Here is a 20,986-nt window from a genome sequence, read left to right on the forward strand (position 1 = left end):
ATGTTCTCGTCTTTTAGACCCACATTTTTCAGTGTTCACTAATTTTGAGTATCCAGCTTAAGTCAAGTAGAGACTGATGTTCAGAGGTGCGGTGGAACCAACATTCTCATTGGCTTCAACCAGAATTTGGGATGCTTAGTACTTCTTAAAATCAGGCCCTAGGTGTTCAGTACTGGGCTCCCAAAAACTGAAACACTCAAAATATGTGTCCTCTCTTCAAAATTTGACCCTAGTCTCTGGGCCTCTATTTCCCATTTGAAACAGAGATAATAATATTAATTTACCTACTTCATAGGGGGCATTGAAATAATTAGGAAGGGGAGGCAGCACACAGGAGTGATTGAAAGTCAGACCAAACTTGGATCTAAATGTGCAATTTCATGACCAAATTTATTTACATAAATCACAGATACAAAAGTAAGCTGAGCTCTAGGACTTAAGTGCTGCAGTGGGAGTTGAGGGTGCTCAATACATGGAAGGATCAGCTTGCCTACAGCAATCCATACACCAGTTATATGCCTGCTCTCTTGGTCTACTTTTATTACAATTTTTCTGTTGCACACATAAGAAGGTAAAATATAGTCAGAATTGGTCAGCAATTAACTACACTGTGTGACTTTATAAATATGCATCTAACGCACAGTCTAACTTTATGGGGAGCCCATATCTGATGCAAATGCACTCACATGAAACTACAGCATTTCCTTGCTTTGCTAAACACTGGCTTGGCCTAAGCAAAATCCAAAAAGCCCACAAAGGGCAAAAGTACATAGGAAAGGGTACTGAGGATCAGGCAGCATCTGAAAGAACTGAACAGGCAGGAAGATTGGAGGAATATTGGAGGTAGTGGGAAAGCAGCCAGAAAACCTCACAGGAGCCACATGCCTAATTGTTTTAATGATAATTATTTTTCCATTAGTCTAGGACTCACTGATTCACATCCCTGCCCCTATTTTCACATGTGTAGATAATGACTTCACTTTGTTTTCAGGTTTTCAAACTCTTTCCTTATTTCTTTTGCTTTAGATTTTCCACTGTGCAAGGATACAATTTGCTACTGTTGGTTTTCATTTTCTTCTCAGAATCCAGGCAGTGCTAGTCATTACTATCAATTTATAACAGCAGATCAACACTGCTCCACCACTTAGATTGGCTAGCTCCTCAGATACATGCTAAGGAGCATGAAACCAGCTACCCGCTCACATGCAAGCACCAACAACCTCTGCTCATATACTTTAAACTCCTGCACTGAAGCATGTAGGCAAATAATACTGGCAGAATGAACTGCTTCCCCGATCAAAATATAATCAAAACCAAAACATAGTTATCTAGCTCTCAGGTATAATTGCCTTGGCTACCTCACAGCTGGTGATGTGATTTTTGAGGCATATACTGTTGCTATCACAACCGATTAATCTCCTCTTGCTTCATTCATACAAATTCAGGAGGTCAAATGCCCATTTGTGATATAAATAGCAGAAGGTTCTGATGCCACTGTGAAAACAGCTTGATACTGACAGATGCTGAGAACCTGCAGTTCTCATTGACTTACTTCGGATTTGCAGGTACACAGTAGTTCCTCAGCATCAGGCCTAGAATAATGATCACTTGGACTTAAACAAAACAGAAGAGCTCAGTGTAAACTCAAGAGTACCTCATTATAACTAAAAAAGGACATTTAAAAGTATGCTCTATAAGGAGGGATATTTTCCATTGTTGTGTGACACTGAGTATGTTTCCCAGACCTGAAGAAGAGCTCTGTGTAAGCACGAAAGCTTGCCTCTTTCACCAACAGAAGTTGGCCCAATAAAAGAGAATACTTCACCCATCTTGTCTCTCAAAGGGAAACAGACAAAGATAAATGAAATGAAAACTGATAGACTGTATGTACATTTTGATAAAACATAAAAGATGCTTTTATCAAAAAAAAGTAATTTTATATCTTAAAAATCAATTTAATTTTTAGTTTTGTAACATCCTTTCTTGGTGTATAAGATACAATCATGAAAAATTAACTAAGAAAGATTCAATTCTTGTCTCAAACAGAAATACACACAATTCTCATTGACTACATTCCATGCATATGTCTGAGTAATTATTCAAAATTATTATTTGCAAAAATAACAAATTGTTATCAAAGTGAAGTCTTGTGCACTCGGCAAAAGTACAGCACTCAGCTCTTCTGAATTCTATTCTGGAATTTCCTTGTGAGTTTAGACAAGTCACTTAAATTCTCCGTGCCTCACTTCCCTCATCAGTAAAACGAAGATATTAGTGCTTTCCTCACAGGGGTATTAGACAGTTGAACACCTAAATTAGTAAAATGCTTTAAGATACTCAGATGAAAGGCTATTTGTAAGAAATTGCAGTGTCTTATCAAGAACAAAAGTTTGCAGAACACAATAGACATATCTATTAAAAGATTCTGATTTCCTCACATTTATTTGTTATTCAAAAGATTCAAATGTATTATTCTATGGATTGACTGCTATTATTTGACATTTGATCTGTGCATTTAGATGTGATTTGTCAGGTAAATCTCAAAGATTTCTTTCTTTTACTCAATTGGATGAGCATGCATCCACTGCTAGTGAAAATTCTGGCACATACAAATTTAAATTTTGTTTTCCTGTGAACACGTGTGCACAGAATACAACATGACCTCTCAAACATATTCAGGAACAGGAGCAGCAGACAAATACGAGCATGGTTGAAGCAACTTCATTTAAAAATTCATGTGGTCATTTGTGGAATACTGCAATACATTTTTCAATCACATCTGTTTAATTTATATCTAATGCATTTCAATACTACAGTATTTATTGCTATGAAACTAGAAAGAGTGACACTTCAGCAGACTTCAGACAAATATGTATGTGTCTATTGCTGTGGAAATTGGGTCATTACAAATTCTTCCTTCTGAACGTGCGTCATAGAACATGAAGAGGACTCATGAAGAGTTTTCTGGCCAAGGGATTTAGAGGGCCTATTATTCTCCTCCCAGTATTTACCCTCTGGTTCCTCAGGAATAGCAGTTCCCAGTTGGAAAGTTTCTGATCTAATATGCAAAGCATTTACAATAGTCAGCAGGAAACTCAATCTGCCTTTGCCTCTGCACTCTGGAGCTGGTGTAACTTTTCCATTAACTTAAACAAATGCTGCTGTATTTTTAGACCATGTAATTACCCTACATCAGCAGACTGAGCCCTGTGAAAGTACGCTGGAGAAAGATTCGAGCCCTATGTTTCTCTGCTTATAAAACTCTGAAACCCAAACCTTCGGATGTGGTGATTAATGAAATGCCTCTTGATCATTCGATCTGATCCCACTTGCCGAGGTAAATTGTTTCAGTTTTCCATGAGCATAGATAGGATTTTTTGGCATAATGACTGGAGGGCAAAGACTTCACACTTGAAAAGACATACCACTCTGCGTTAATGCATGACCACTGAGAATTGTAGCACTTTTTAACTTTCTCCATTCCCCCCTCAAAGATAAAAGACCAAGGAAACATTTTTTGTTATGTCCAAAAAGAGGCCTTTGCTTGAGATGTTTTACGAACGTTCTGGTAATAGCATTAGCTCCATATACTCTGCCATTCAAAACTTCAGCAGCTCTGTGATTAAAGGCATTTGTCAGGAGGCAACAGGCATTTGGCAACGACAAAATCTGTCATTTTTCATGAAGTTGGAGTGTGCCAGTCAACAGCTGCATTAGGCTGTCATCATAATGCACCGCAAAACATGGGCAGATTCACAATGCCACCATTAACACTTTAATTCAATGTTTTGATAACAGGGTGCTCCATAAGGCATACAGTTGGTCTCTTCTGTCATATAAGTGAGTGCCTGTTTCAGATTTGTCTGTGCCTAACAGTAGAGATTTATAATGGTAACAGTACAACACAGACAAATGATGCCTCATTTGTTGCAATATTTCATTTTCCTCCTTTGCTTGCAAAAGCTATTTCAGAGACAGACTTTGAAGGACTGATATCAGATATTTGCACTTCAGGGATATCTGTGAACATACTCCTACAACAAGTTACTGATCCATTTAAAATTATAGCATAAAAATCCTTACCATATAAAAAATAATGTACATTTTGTAAATGACTTTAGAATACCACACAAGCCATCATATTGAGGAAGCAATAATTGCCATTGAGGTCCATCAAGAATTTTTGGATTAAGCATATTCAATATAACTGATTTGGATCAAGGCAAGTTGATGCTGAACTAAGTGTTACTTCATGAACACACTGTTTTATTTTATTTTGCAGGCCAATATAGCTTCTTATATCTCGGTAAGTTGTTATAAGGTCCCCTGTATGTAATAGCAGCTCCCAAATATTTTAAAACAGTTAACAACAATAATGATCTTTCTTTGCCTTCCAAATCTACAGGAGAAATAGGTAGATTAATTTATAGGGGTTTTTGTTTCTTTTTTATCAGTTCTAGTGGGAGTAATTTCCATAGTCTAGATCCATCTTAAGGTCCCACGTCTCCTGAACTCATGGTCGCTACTATTCAAGAATTCCATTCTTCCATTACAATATAGATGTAATTGGAGGTCATGGTCATAGAGGAAGAGGTGATCTCTCAGGTAGCTAGGGCCAGTTCAATGGAAAGCTTTGAATATCAGAGCAGAGACCTTAAACTGGATTCTGTACAGTAGGGAGCTGGTGCAGAGAGCACAGCACCAGGTGGATGTCTTCACAGAAACCTGTATTGCTGAGAAGACAGGCAACTGCATTTCATACCTGCTGAAGCTTTTTTCAGGGTGTGTGGCTGAAAGGACTTTGTAACTTTGATTAATCAGTTTGTAAATTAGGTCCGATTAAGGAAGTTAATAGTTACTAATGTAAAGTGAACCATATTTTCAAAATAAAAACCAGGACACTGATAGCTGCAACCACAAGGGGAAGAAGTGGGTGTTGGTCGGTGAGGAGGAGGGTAGCAACTACAGGAAGCAGAATTATATTTCACATAAAAAAGGCAGAATCAAGAGACAAACAACATAAGCAGCCAGGGCTGAACCTAACTGAATTCTGTCCCATCCATTAAAAAAAATTACAACTCATTATTTGTTACATCTATTTTATATTAAGTACAAATATTTAAAAAAAATACTTTGCCTACCTTGCATTGTTCTTTTGCCTTTCCCTTCACTCTGTTTTTTTCTTTTCTTCCCCTATGTATTTTACCATCTTTTCCTGTGTCTTTCACTCTATTTTCCACTCATTATAATTTTCTATAGTATGTAATCTTTGTTCTCTCATTCTCTTCTTTTTCCTATATTGTGTTCTCTTCCTCCTCCTGAGTTTCCAGGCTCTCTCCCCAACATTCCTTCCCTCTCAGTTCCCCTTCCCAATCTCTCTGTACTATGCCCACCATCATCTTCTCTCATCCACCTTCTTCCTGTCTCTCTCTCTAAAAACTCTCTCATATACATTTTGCACCTCAAAATCTCAAAAATCTGTTCCTGGTATTTCAGTACAGGCATTCAGCATCAAATCCTGGCCCTACACATGTATGCAGCATAGAGATTGCAACAGTTTACAGTATCAACAAGATCTGTAACTGCCTAAGAATCACCTACAGAAACAGAAACATGGGCCCCAAATGAGAAATCTGTGTCTCTATCCCTCCCCTTCCCTGTCCCAATTGCCACGTAGGGCAGCTGAAGAACTGAGAGATGACATCACAAAAGGCAGAGCCTCTCTGAGATCCCAGTGGGTGGGGAAGGGGATAGAGGGACAGGTTCTCCTTCAGGGCAGTCATAGCTGATGATAACGAATGGGCTGTGTGATCCATAGCCAGTGTCCATAGCAATGCTTGGCTGACCCTTCTGAAATGGAATGGTCGTCAGAGACTGAAGGATGGGAACAACTGGGCAGAAGATTCACCATCCCCTATGGCAATCACAGAACAGCAGAAAGGGAGAGACCTCCAAACACTGTTCTCTCAGTGACACATTCAACCTTTCTCTCACTCTCCTGAAGCAGTTCCATGGGGTTTACAGGATTTATGTATTGTTATTTGGGGCAGCCATTGTGTCCATCTGCATGAGCTCCCTATACCCCTGAGCAGCGGCACACAATCCAAGGAGCAGATACCCTCCACAATTCCTTGTGCACTAGGCTGAACAGCCTCAGAATTAGTTGGCGTGGCATACAGCTAGATCATGCAAGAGGTTACTGCCACATAACACAGAACCAGGGTTTAGCCTTCAATGCACAGCTCTGTGAAAAAGCAATTGGGCCTGATTTTTAGGGAGCTTAAGTATCTGTAGTTACCAATGACTTCAATGGGAGTTAAGGGCACTCAGCATCTATCAGAAAATCAGGCCCATTAAGCTAACAGCTCAGAGTTTAAGTGATCAATAAATAACTCCTGCAGAGAAAATCTTGGCAGAGGGGAAAATAAAACTTTTACTCTATCACACATTTCTTTGTAAGGACCCTCTAGCTTTTTCAGAGGAATCCCCTCTGTATTACTAGTGCTGCTTCATTCTTTACTCCTACCTTTCAACAGAAATAAAATCATTATAGGTACATTTGATATGGGCCTGAACCAAAGCTCTGGATCCAAACACCCTCAAATCTTTTGGGTAATACGGGGTGGGGAGGTTGAATTCAGGATCTGAATTTTACAGTTGAGGCCCATCTAGAATTTACAAAACGGCAGTACAAATCAACAGAGACAAATGCAGGGTGATTACCTTCTTCCTCTTCTGAAGTATCTAGCACACAAGCTGATGAGATACTGTCTGTTCTTTAAAGTGGCATAGTTGTGTACTTGAGTCTTGGTCAGCAGCAGTTCCTTCACAAGTTACTCCTACAAGTGTGAATACTCCCCGTATGAGTGCTATTGCTGAGATGGGTGCCCATACAGAAACCTGTGGACCACCCCAACAGGTCCCTCTGGAGCTCCTGTTCTGCATGGCCTGTGGAAATGCCTCACCATAAGTTCTGCAAGGAGCCAAAACCAGTGTGGAATAAATTCTTTGGTGTCCATGGGATTTTGGTAGGTGTCTAGGCACAGGACCGTACCAGAATTGGGCTAATAATGTCATTTTCTCTACCATTTCTTAGTCTCATTGCCGGTTGTGGATTGCTCCCATGAGGAATGTGCACTTGAGTTCAGAGAGTCACCCAACTCATAGAAGGACGTTAAACTAGGCTCCCTCATCTAAAGCTAAAATCCATAGGCCAGATCACCCCCTTCCCAGAGAAATTTCCTGTGGAAGGGGAGGGACAGAGTTTCACCTCATGGAATTTATTGGGAAGCACCCCCACACACACAGTGAGAGATTTGGGAAGCATTAAAGTGTGCAGGTGGAAAAACACCTCCCAGACTCACAAATTTGTAGAGACAGGAGCTTGCCAGACAAACAACCAACCCTCCACATGGCTTCCCTGACCTTCTGCTCCCTTGGCAACATAGCTTCTATTGACTGGGTCCTCATGTGCCTGCTTAATGGCAGCCAGTGTGGGGACCCAGAGACCGTTAATACAGTTCCAAGTCACATTAAGTCCTGACTGAATTTCTGCATAGGCAGGGTCTGTAGGAAACCATTCAGCAGAGTGTAGCCAGTTCTCTGCTCTGCCCCACTTATTCCTTGCCCATTTTGAACAGAAGCCTTTTTGTCCCAGGAATAGGAGCAATGCTGTGAAGATCCATCTTCAGAGAGTCCCCTCACTGACACACATGAAAAAGACACTAACCACTACCATGTTAAAGCCCAGACTTTCCTTTAGACCCAATCAAAAATTTTCCAATGAAACTTTTTTCCACTTGAAAATTGGGGTTTCAGCAAATGAAACATTTTCCTCCATTTTTTATTTTTCATGGAAAAATCAACAACTTCCCCTCACCTCCCAAAAAAATTCTGTTTTTGTCTTTTGACAAAATTCATGGTTTTCTGCAGAAAAAAATTCTGAACTCTACTACTCCTCTTTATCAATTCAGGTTGTATTGATTTAGGCTTCATGAACAAGGTTGTACTTTAACCTCTACTATGACATTAGAGTTATGTCATCCTAAACAACTTTCCACAAAAATCTATTCAGGAATCTTTATGCAAAAAAATAAATAAGAAGATTCCTGAACCTAGAAGGAAATGGAAAAGGGAAAAAAAAAAAGTTTTCTCCAGGGAAACTCAACATGGTGCCTCTTCACTTCATCTTTCTAGATTCATCTTCACTGTAATCATTATCACAATTTGGTTCACATTCCTTCAGCTGCTTTATTTTCACATTTATTTTTTTAATCAGTATGTCTATGTGTGTTTTATTATACCCCACTCTGCAAATGGTTCTCTTTATTCCACTGCTCTCCATAGCAAGTATGACTCTATAAAATAATCTGTATTTAACAAGCTGTTGGACGTAAACAAAATAATCTTCCCCACTGCTATCAATACTATACCACATCCTCCCTTAAATTTCAATTTACTGCATGCTTCCCATTGTTTATAATGGCAAACAACCCCTGATTTTCCTCTTACTTACACTGGTTTTATACAAGTGTAACTCCATTAATTTCAACTGAGTTATTCCTAATTTGCAATGGTGAGGAAGAAGAATCAGACCACAAATTCTCAGTTATAATCCAGTAATTCCAATCAAAAGAGTAATGCTGGATGATGCAAATGAGGGCAGAATGTGGCCCACAAAGCTCCCACACTTTCAAACTGTGGTTAAAATAGTAAATTATAGTTCATAAAATATTAATTTTAGTACCTACCTACAAGTTGAAAAAGAGTCGACAGTCTGAATTTCTCTGAATGCTTGTATTTCAAAAGATCAACTGAAGAAGCTGAAATGTGGATGAAGAATCCTGGCTTTGCAAATGACTCAAAGGAACTGTATCCTGGGAGCCATGTGTTCTTGTGGATGGCAAAGGTTGATCTGTTATGGAACTCTTCACTTTCTTCCCATTTGGAAAGAAGCAGGGTATCATTGGAAGCCAAATGAAGAAAATAATTTGGTCGGTCAGCTGCTTCAAATGAAACCAAGTTGGGATCTGAAAAAACACAACAACATATTCACTGGACTAAGCAGAGTGGGCCAGATATATCTTTGGTGTAACATCACTAAAGTCAATACCACAGTAAGGATGAACTTGGCCTAGCTCTTTTAAGGAAAAATATTAAATATGCATACATGTTGCCGGCTTTACTCATATTGAGTACCTGGTAGCCCCAATGATTTCAACGGGACTATAATGCATGGTATGGTACTTGTCAACATGAGGGTGCAGTAATCTAGCCCACAGTGAGCATATAACTTCAGTTCACTACCTTTGTTAGCCTTATTTTTATCCAAAATGAAAATACAGTCTCACCAGTTTTACAAAGTTATGCTTGCCTATTTGGAAGTTATAGCTCAAAAGCTCAATTATTCATTTAAAATGAAGTAACTAAAATGCATTTTACATTTAGCTTGTAGGGTCGTGTTTTTCAGTTTCCAAGCAGTCAGCTCTCCAGCTATCCTCAGGACAAATAATGTTAAAAACAGATTTGGAATGTGCCTATCCTTATACTAGTAACGGCTCTATTGTCGCAACCTTATACATGCTGATCATTACTTTGCCACTAAAACAGTCCCACTGATTTCAAGCAAACTTCTGTGGGACCACTTGCAGAATAAGGTACTGCTCAATGAAAGAACCGAGTCCATTATGAGCACCTGTTGCTCACAGTATTACTTCATTTTATTTTTCTGTAAACTGTGGTATTCTGTTTAAAATAACCATAGAACAACTGTAAAATCAACTATCCCCTGAGGACTGGATAATATTTCTTTTAAAAGAGGGCACAGAGAACAAATAATCTCCATTAAACAGATGTTTTATTATGCTCTGTACCATATTTCTGGAGCACCACTTATCTTCCAAGTATGACAACATTTATTTATTTGAAACATAGAATTGCATGGAAGAGAGTATCTTTTCTATTACTGGCTGTAGCGGGTACATTAGCAATGCAATTTGTATCACCTACTCTGTATACAACAGTTACTTTATTACCAAAAACTCCCCGTCTTCTTTTATCACTGGTCTGAAGCTAATAAAATTTACCCATTTTTCTGGGATACAATTTACTATCTAATTTATAAAACTACAAATTACATATTTATATGGCTGCTGTGGATAATCATGAAGGAAATTCCAATATAATTGGGCTGATGATACAAAGAAATTGTTATACAGATTTTGTAGACTCCTCCAAGGCCAGATGACTAAATGACATCCTCTTAACTTTATAATGGAGTCTGCAAATCCTGGTAGGCAGGATAAAGCCTGAACAGAAGAGGTCTGTGCATGGCTGGAAAAGGAGACAAAACCTTTCACCCCAAATCAAAGGCAGGATACAGGGCACTCGTATAGAAAAACTGAGATTCCTGCTACAGACTAAGAGCAGAAGTAACAGCCCTGTCCCTCTGCACTCTCCTACATGTAATTTTGAGCCAGTTCTACAGTGGAACCAGACTCACTAGTTAGAGCCCTGCAATTCCCTCAGCCAACCCACAATGACCCATTCTATGGTCCCACACAGAAAGCCACAGAAAAACATTGCTCTACGGCAGGCAGGAGGTGCAGAGTCTACTCCTTACAGGCTCTCTAGGGACCTGATCAGCAGGATCAGACATTTCTGGTGCATCTTGGGTTAAGGATCATTAAAATATTTATTATAACAAACTTATCCCCTGGCAGTGAAATTGGATGCACAAATAACTGCAGTATTTCATCAGGATCACAAATGTGGCGGTTACAATGTTGTTTTGAAAACTAAAAGTATTTATTTATAAAGCTGGAATCACCCAATTAAAACCCACGGAGTGCAGAGTTTGGTGGACATTGTTAAAGTTTAGAATCAGCTGATAGCTGCAGAGGAAAGGTCTGTGGGCAATTCTGTCCTCAGGTGCAGGACTGTATTTCAAGGGCAGAATTTGCTGTGTGTGTGTTCATTGCCCACTCTGTCTTTGTCTTTATCTATGTTTATTTTCAGGTTGCAGTGACTTTACCATGTGCTTTGGGCTTATACCATCCTGAAGTCAGCATAAAGCTTGTGGCATCTCCCGGAACAAAATCTTCTGCTCTCACTGGGAAAACATAGCCACCCAACAGTTTGGCTGCCATTGCAACTTCTCCATCCCAGTAGCTGACCAGTTTGTAGGGACCCTTTCCCAGAACTGTTGAGAGAGAAGCCAAAATTAACTTTCATGTTCAGTGTCACAAATGCTTGAGCTCTCATATATTATCTTAGGCAATCATGTAGTGGCAAACTCTAAACAAGAACAACTCCAGCCTGAAAACTATTCCAGGCTTCATGTGCTAAAATGAAATGGCAGTGCCTTACGAAGCAACCCCCACCCCACAAAAGAACAAAAACAAACAACACCTACTAGCTGTAATTAGACTGCACAAAACTTCCAACTTCATTTCACAAAGATTTGTGAGAACTTTCCCCTTTCCTCCCTACCTCCATATCCCTCTAGGTTTCATTTTTAATTGGGTTCAACGAACATAAAATGTAGCTGACACTTCAGTTGTGCTCCTGGTTATGTGCCCAAACAGAAAAATTTGCATGTGGACAATAATCTTGCAGGAGGCCAGACTAGATAATTACAGTGATCCCTTCAGGCCTTAGAATCTATGGCTAGATATGGATAATAAGAATGAACATATTATATTTAGACTTGGAAGGATTAGATTTCTACCAGTAAATGTTGGTAAACATAGATTTTACTGTATACACACAAACCTCAGAAAAAATATTTCTACTAATAACCAAAATGTACAGCTAGGCAAATTAAGAAAAAAGCTGCTTAAGAACTTATTGCAGTCAAAATCTAATGATTTAGACTAGACTTGTTACAAATGGACTAGCAAATGAATAGTAAACATAGGTATGATTTATTGTTTTAAGGATATTTATTTGACATATTTTGACACATAGTTTTGACAGTTTGTGTGTTAACCATTTTTAAAGCTTTAACTTTTTGAATCTCAATGTTACTGAATAATTGTCTGACTCCTCCCCACACCATAATTTCTCTCAACTATGAAAATGTAAAGGTCGATAAAAATCTAAACAGGTTTAAAATAAATATTAATATTATCCATCAAAATTACAAAAAAACATAAAAATTGAATTCTGCCAAGCCTAATTATATTACCTATATCTACATACACACAATGCTGAAGTAGTGTGGCATAAAAGAGTCTTATCAGCCTGAATTTGAAATGGGTGTATTATCCATATACATATGTTCTGAGGTTTTATAAAGATTCACACAGCTTCCTCTACATTTGAAAATTAACTATTTGACAGATGCAAAATAATACAAACATTTTTTTGCAACTGATGTGATTTATTTAACATATATCTGGTAGTACCTTATAGCAAATATATATTTAAATGCTAAATAGCTATGCTGAAATATAGTGAACATTTATTAGATGATTTTCAGCTATAGGATTAATATATGTGTATTATAAGGATGCTACCAGTAGCTCTCAGTAGATCACAGCATTATTGAAATCACATTATAAATGCCTCTGTTTAACAATACTCACTCTGAGTACCTTTCTCAGGGCTCAAGATCAGCTCTTTGTAATGTCAAAAATGTGTCTCTTTCACCAATAGAAATTGGTCCAATAAAAGATATTACCTCATCCATCTTGTCTCTATTTAACAATAGTCATCATGTATAAATGAACTTCTTGGATAGTAAGAGTGCATGTATAATGTTATCTTTTTGTATACATGTGCACACAGTGGTGTAGTAGTGTGATATAAAGGTATTATCAGCATGAATTTGAAATTGGGTGTCTGATTCACAAGTGATAAAACCGAAGGGCGAGTTACACTGTGATCAAACACATGCTGATAAATACTTCCTATGATGTCACACCATCACCTATTTGATTATACCAATAATATTGTAGAAAACCATATTTTTAGGATTATTTTTTTTTAAATTAACTGGGACTATTTTTTGTATTCTTCTGCCTTAAAGCCAGGTCTCTTAGTTCCCTTGCATGGAAAGTACAGGGTCAGAAAAAGCCATAAAAGTCCTGAAATGGCATTTCTATAACTAATAATTATCATGATTTAAAGTCTGATATCTCAGGCTCTTTCAAGACATGAATTAAGCACTGAATCCCATTAATAAATTGGCAATATAAAAAGCATCTGTTTCCAGCTTTGGAGGGATATGAGATACACAGCTCTAAGGTCAGGACATTGTTGTGCACAAAAAGCCCATCACTGGCCCAGGACTGGATCTTAGCCTTCTTGAGCCTTAGGCCAGGCTAATATTTTGGGGAGAAGGAGGATGTGTTTTTGTGGCAGGATGATTTTTTTTAATGGCAGCTGTTTGGCCTATTATAACAAGTCCTGATGAGATGGCTTAGCAGGTAAAGAGAAGGTGAAGGGGGTGAAAGTTATATGACAAATGTATTTATCACATGGCTATTACTAACAGAAATGTGGTGGATATACAGGCATATAGATATACACACATGCATACTCACACTTACAGTAATTATCCGCCCACAGCTTTTAATAACAGTTAAAACTAACATCACAATTTACTCTAGCTTCAACTTCCAGACATTAGATCCAGTTATACTGTTGTCTGTTAGATTCTCTTAACAAATTTCTGTTCTCCATTTAGGTACTTATAGACTGTGATCAAATTACCCTTTAACCTTCACTTTCTTAAATTAAACAAATTGAGCTCCTTGATTTTATCACTGTAAGACGTGTTTCCAGTCCTTTAATTTTGAACATTATACTTTCAGACTTCCAGTCATTCAGTCATATGGTACTTCATTTGTGAAAAAAAATACAAAAAAGAAACTATAAATGGCAATAATCCCTTATTACTGCATTTTCCTGTATTTAAATTAAAATATTGAAATAGCAATTTATCAGTTAAAAACCTACTATGTAACATTTGTCTGAGCAGTTCACCTCAAATTGAAAACACTTTCAAAAACCCCTATCACCAGGCAAGGCAAATCCTTTAGTCAGATTTTCTCTGGCCCTTTCGTATGGTGAGCAAAGAGGGTAGAGAGGCACAAGTAGCCTCTTCTACTGGAGGCCCCATCCAATCTCCCTCTGGAGAACTGACTCCATTACAAGCTCAATGTCTGGAGCCTATCCAAAAAGAAACAAACGTCTTCATAGGGTCAACAGGCAGATTTACAAGCAGAGCAGGGCCGGCTCTGGCTTTTTTGCCGCCCCAGGCAAAAAAGCCTCCCACTGCCCCCCCCCCACCCCCCAGCGCGGCAGGGGAGGGCGCTGAGCCCGGCCACGGACCCGCTCTCCCCGACCAGCCGGAGCGCCGGGGGGAGGGCAGCGAGCCCGCCACGGCTCCGCTGGCGGCTGGAGCCCCGGGAGGAGGGCGGAGAGCCCGGCCGGGGCTCCGCTCTCCCAGGCGTCCAGAGCGCCGGGAGGAGGGAGGCGAGCCTGCCGGGGCTCCGCTCTCCCCAGCAGCCAGAGCGCCGGGGGGAGGGCTGAGTGCCCGGCCGGGGCTCTGCTCTCCCTGGCGGCCAGAGCGCCGGGGGGAGGGCGGTGAGCCCGGCCGGGCCTCCGCTCTCCCCGGCGGCGAGCCCGGCTGGCGCTCCACTCTCCCTGGCGGCCAGAGCGCCGGGAGGAGGGCGCAGAGCCCAGCCGGGGCTCTGCACTCCCCGGCAGCCAGAGCGCCGGGGGGAGGGTGGTGAACCCGCTGTGGCTCCGCTCTCCCCAGCGGCCAGAGCTGGAGCGCCGCGCTGCCCCCCTCCAGGTGCCGCCCCAAGCACAAGCTTGGTGGGCTGGTGCCTGGAGCCGGCCCTGTTTACAAGGTACCCTGAATCCTGAAAATTGTTCCGATCAGACTGTCTTAGCCACAATCAAGCAACTAAGTAACTATCTCTTGAAAGTTAGCTACCTCTTGAGGCTTCCCAGATCATTTAGCAATCAGTACTATTGTCCTAAGTACTAAATACCAGTTCAATTTTTAGGCATCTTTAGAGGTCACTAGTTTTGGGAAACCCACAGTAAAAGTTATTCCAGATTATACTCTGCCTTTGGTAAAAGAATAGATTTCTTAGGCTCAGATGTATGTAAATCTGTTGTTTTTAAACTATGAAACAGTACTGAGGGACCTCATATTATATGGACTGTTTTCCTGTATGATACAAATTAACCATGGCATAGAACAAAATGAACTGTAGATTATCTGTATATTTTCCATATATTCTCCTTTATCTCTTCTTCCCTGATATTATGTATAGCTTTCATTAATTTTATTTTCATTTATTTACAATGTGGACTAATTATAACACAGTATACCATGTTTGGTGGTGACTGCATCATTGTCTTGGGAAAGAGAATTGATTCTTCAACTACATCTAGGATATTATGACCTCAGTGTTTCCATCATATTTTCTTTTATCAATATAATCTTTCAGTGTTTAATAAAAGACATTACTATTAAAGCTATTATCACTTTATAATGTAGTAAACTAGCCCTTGACTAGCTGTTCTTTTATTAATAAACTATAGATGGATCTAAACCAAAATCTTGACTCTGAACACCCCTAACTTTGGAGTTGGATTCATTTCCACAGTACAATAGTTTTCACTGGTTACATTTTTTAAACCACATAAGAGAAATTGTCAACTATAATACTAATATGATTGGCTGACACAAATTCTATTGGATAAAATATGCCATTAGTTACTTAATGAACAATTATTTATTTATGATCTTCAAACATTTACATTAATTGTAAATAAGTTATATAATAGTGAAGTAGGTCTATGTTCAATATGAAGTAGATTCCATGATTACTAGCTCTTGGAAACAGCAAAGCAAACCTGCAATACAGTAACCTGAACATTAAAACAATATAGTGTTTGCAACTTCCATTTCTCTTCATGAACATGGATCCAAAGTTTCTACTTTTATTCAAAATGATAATAATTATACACCATAAAATGTTTTCTTGCTTTCTTATCAACTCTTCATCATTATTGTAGGACTTACCTTTATTGAAATATTCACAGTCATAAGCTAAAAAAATATAAAGGAAAGAAACACTTAGATACAGACATTTTGCAGATTTGAAATTTAGAGAAAAACAAGTTTTCCTTTAACCCACTAATGAATGGACAAACAAAAGCGCCTCAAAACCAAATACCAACTAAGTTAGATTTTGCACAAAATTGTATTAATTAGCAAAGCATTTATTATAACATTTGAGTAAAAATGCACTAAACTCAGAGCACACATTCACTGCAAACACATAAGGTTATCTTTTTGTGACCTCTAGTGGTCAAGACTCAACTTTACAATCTTTCCTTGCTGACATTAAAATACCTGCGTATAATCTACAATGTCAGAAGCTATTATGTAACTTCCCCACTCTACCAGGCTCCCTGTGTGACCTTAGGCTACTCACGTAATCTCTCTGTGCCTCCCTTCTCAATTGTAATATACAAATACTTCCCTTCTGCCACCTTTTGTATGTCTTGCATTCTTAGACCATAAACTCCTTGCAGCTAGGACTATCTTTTACTATGTGTTTGTGATAGGCGCTGTACGATTTGCCTCAATCTCAGCTGCAGCCTCTTGTCAAAACTGTATTAACAAACAATAATATAGCAATATTTTTAATCCTGAATTACACTTGTTCAGAACATTCTTTAATCCTTCCCCACCTCCACATTGCAGGTGAAGCGTTGTAAAGCATGTAAAGGTGTTGTCTCCTGCAGGGGGACTCTAAGATTTGACCCTTGCAGCTCCTCTTATCTCTTGCACCCAAAATAATTGAGTTTGGACTTGGCCTATGCTGTGATTATATGCTGTACAGCTAGCTTCAAATCAGCTATTTTGGGGACACTTCATATTTCGAGAGCAGCGAAAAATCCACACAAGTGACTCCATCCACATCCCATGGGATATCTTGTGCTGGGTCTCCAGAAGGTAATGGGAAAATAAGAAAATGTGGGTGTGTCACCCACAAACATAGAAGTGACCAGTAGTTCTCACACAGTGCAAATCCCAGGGCCCAAATTGGGAATAGAAGCCAAGCAGAGGGCTGCATCTACTTCCAACCAACAGCCCTGCTGCCATTGCTCTGACTTTAAAAGGGATGTGCTCATGTGACTCAAACTTTGGTTATTTTTTCAGAACTTGATCCAGTGTATAGACTGGCAATGTGCTGGGCCCAGGACTTGGTTGAGAAAACTTACGACACACTCTGGGGGACCTCCAGTCTACTATGACTCCATGCTGACAGCACTGATGTGCATACGCCGATACACTTGTACAGAAACATTCACAGTCACCTCCTTGGTTACAACCACATGTGTCTGTCAAGCAGTTTGAATAAAACCAGGTGACGTCAACCTGAAGAATATAAATGTTATTGTAATAACATAAAATAATTCACATAGACTTTGACGAGTGATCTCAATACAGAGCTATCAGACGTTGACAATTTAACAAGTAAGACTTCAAGATATGATAGGTGTTATTTTAAGTGTCTGCCTAAAACACAAAGCATCATCATAGTCATGAGAAACTAGTACACTGTTTAGTGGTACAATTGAATTAATAGACTCATAGACTTTAAGGTCAGAAGGGACCATTATGATCATCTAGTCTGACCTCCCGCATGATGCAGGCCACAAAGCCGTCCCAACCCCTTTCCCTTGACTCTGCTGTTGAAGTGCCCAAGTCCTGTGGCTTAGAGACTTCAAGAAGCAGAGAATCCTCCAGCTAGCGACCCCTGCCCCATGCTGTGGAGGAAGGCGAAAAACCTCCAGAGCCTCTGCCAATCTACCCTGGAGGAAAATTCCTTCCCAACCCCAAATATGGCGATCAGTAGAACCCCGAGCATGTTGGCAAGATTCTCCAGCCAGACCCTCATTGGCCATTGATACTATTTACCAGCGATGGCACGCTGTTTATTTGACTAAAATCATGTTATCCCATTAAACCATTCCCTCCATAAACTTATCTAGCTTAATCTTAAAGCCAGACAGGTCCTTCGCCCCCACCGTTTCCCTCGGAAGGCTGTTCTAATATTTCACCCCTCTGACGGTTAGAAACCTTCGTCTAATTTCAAGCCTAAACTTCCCCACTTAATCAAGTGATACATAAGAATCAGTGCAGTAATATGATGTTTATGTTTATGTTGACTTGAAGTATGGGACAGGGTAACAGTGTTTACTTGTAATTTAAACTTTAATATTTCTAATTTTTAGTTTATTAATTTCCTCAAATTAACCATAAATAAACAAACTTAGCAAGCTTGTTAAGAACCACTGAACACATATCATTTAATAAGTGATCAAAAATGTGGTGAAATTAGTGATGAACTGTTCTCCATATAGACAATTTCATAAAAATAATTGTGATTTTTTTCCTCTTATGGTCATGAAGTCTTGTTGTATGTGACCAAACTTAAAAGAAAAATCAATTATTACCAGTGCTAAGTTTTCTCATTGAAATATTGTAAAGTGCTCTCTACATGGGTCTACACTGTAAGAGTTGCACAATCAGGCCCTAAAGTATATCTAGTTAGTTAAATGTGTCTAGATGAACTGGAGATCAGCTGAGAGCACATGATCATTATGAAACATGCAAATGAGCAAGTGCTAATGGATCTGAATCAGAACAGATATGGGTCATATTTTCTATCTCACTCTGTCATGTTAGATAAGACCGGGATTTAAAGTGATGTAAGGTTTCTTTTTAATCATATACACAGAACTTCACATCATTTTATTTGTTATCACTACTCACCACTGGATGGCAAGCTTCAAACATTTCACTTAACAGTATCCCACATTCTTTCTTGGCAAATGGCTCTCTAAGTGGGTTCAAACTGCATGGATTTCGAATGTCAGAGCTGTCAACACACTAAACCAGAAAGCAAAATTGTCACCCCCCAGAAACTTGTTTCACAACCACTATGCTATCTGAACTTTCAAAACCTAACCTTTTTTAAAAAAAAATCAGGTTTCAAATAATTCATGTGAGCACAAATCAAATGCATCATTTCTAAAGCACTCATTGTAGGAGTCAAGATAACCTAAGACTTATTATTAAATAGAGGAAGGTAAATCTGTGAAGACGGAACAGCCCATTGTGGAAAAATGTTTCACTTGTTCTGAGGCAAAAGGAAAAACAAAGCCATAGTTGTATACATTCATTTTGTTGGGGTCCAAGCCTTACTCACACATGTAGTCCTGCTTGCATGAATAATAAAGATTGCTCATATAAGCAAGCCTTGAGTTTTTTCATTATTTAATGTTTTATTTTAAAAAATTTCAATTGGACTTTTGAATAGCAATCTCAGAAGTGCATATGTATTTGGTAATGCATGGCAATCCTTCTGCTAGGCTAAATACTCAACATGAATTCATTTAAAATAAATATTGATATAGATACTGCATATAAAATATTTAAAAGTACACAAGTTTTTAATTACAGCATTTCTATAGTGCAAAAGATGAATATTTTAGAGGGTTAAAAGAAGAACAGGAGTACTTGTGGCACCTTAGAGACTAACAAATTTATTAGAGCATAAGCTTTCGTGGACTACAGCCCACTTCTTCGGCTTATGCTCTAATAAATTTGTTAGTCTCTAAGGTGCCACAAGTACTCCTGTTCTTCTTTTTGCGGATACAGACTAACACGGCTGCTACTCTGAAACCTGTCATTATTTTAGAGGGTTGTTTCTCTAAATGTTTCTATTACTGTTTGAGCAAGGTACTAAATTTAATGAAAAACTGCAGTACATTTAGAACAAACATAAAACAGAATACTGCACATCAATCCTCCATATATCAGTGCTTTAGGAAGAAAAAACTTCCTATCCTTTTTTCCCACTTCACTTTAATTAATTATTATAATAAGGTCAGTAGATATTGTAAATACTGTTTGCAACCAAGGGGAGATTCCAGGAATGGAATTATTGGTTCTGAGGCTGATGAGCTATGAAGTGTTACACAAGGATTTACTAGGAAAGCCATTTTTGTTATTATTTACCTCTACAGCTGACCAGCTACTTCCAAACTCTTGAGAGTTTGTTAACTCAAAATTTTCTGGAGTCCTCATTTCATTTATTGTTTTCAAGTCAAAATTTCCACATAATCCAGTCAGTTCACCCTAAAAAAATTATATGTATTAGTCAGTGCTACTAGCCTTACCCATTATTAAGGTTGCCTGTCATATCCCATTTTCAGTTCCTTATAATTTTGCCAAATTTTGATCATTTACTTTATATTAATTCAATTACTATAGAATTGTTTGAGTTGGCAGATGTGTTTGATAGATCTTCTAGTCTATTCTCTGAACCATGGTCAGATAGTTATGTTAGTCTTTCAATCCTGTACAAATGACTTTAGGTGTGCCGATCTCTGCTTACCTGCCACTGAGGTCCAGTCTGTATATGAATAGTTGTTCTCTGATCCCACAGAATGGTGATGTGTTCATTAGGAAAATGAACAAGTGTGAAAAATCCAGCTTTCCATAAGTGTATTTTTTGTAGTTTGTCTATATAACTAGATGGACTCTGTTCAAAACAAAATAAGCCATCACATAATATAAGTAAAGTCTTTAAAAGGTGTCTGCTTGTCAGGAAACAGACATCAATAAAATGAACGATGGGGATGATTTGAAAATCACTGAGTGATTACCACAGAGGAATAAAGGGGGGATTTTTACCATGATTAATGCTGGATTTGTTGTGGATTACCTGCTTTACATGGTTTTTTTGAGTGTTTGGGGTTTTTTTAAACAAACATCTATGACTTTTCACATTTTCAGAGTCGATGAGCAGAGTATGAGTGGGTAGGATACTAAAATGATGAACAGGTGCCTGAGAGCTGCAAAAATAAACTGAATTTCCATTGAACTCAACAAGACTTAAGCATGTGCTTAAGTACTTTCCTGAATATAGATTAATGTAAT

General features: G+C 38.7%; 1 protein-coding gene across 1 annotated transcript in view; it reads right to left on the reverse strand.

Annotated features, from left to right (window-relative positions):
• Positions 1–20,986, reverse strand: part of OTOG (otogelin) — a 169,766-nt gene that overhangs the window by 63,657 nt on the left and 85,123 nt on the right. The window contains exons 26-32 of the mRNA XM_065592102.1: positions 20,442–20,588; positions 20,063–20,182; positions 18,815–18,931; positions 17,257–17,413; positions 16,049–16,075; positions 11,033–11,200; positions 8,751–9,029 (exon numbers count right to left, since the gene is read on the reverse strand). Of these exons, the coding sequence (XP_065448174.1) occupies positions 8,751–9,029; positions 11,033–11,200; positions 16,049–16,075; positions 17,257–17,413; positions 18,815–18,931; positions 20,063–20,182; positions 20,442–20,588 (1,015 nt within the window). The remainder of the gene's footprint in view (positions 1–8,750; positions 9,030–11,032; positions 11,201–16,048; positions 16,076–17,256; positions 17,414–18,814; positions 18,932–20,062; positions 20,183–20,441; positions 20,589–20,986) is intronic.

The sequence above is a fragment of the Chrysemys picta genome, chromosome 4 (assembly GCF_011386835.1).
Source record: "Chrysemys picta bellii isolate R12L10 chromosome 4, ASM1138683v2, whole genome shotgun sequence".
Taxonomy (NCBI): domain Eukaryota; kingdom Metazoa; phylum Chordata; order Testudines; family Emydidae; genus Chrysemys; species Chrysemys picta.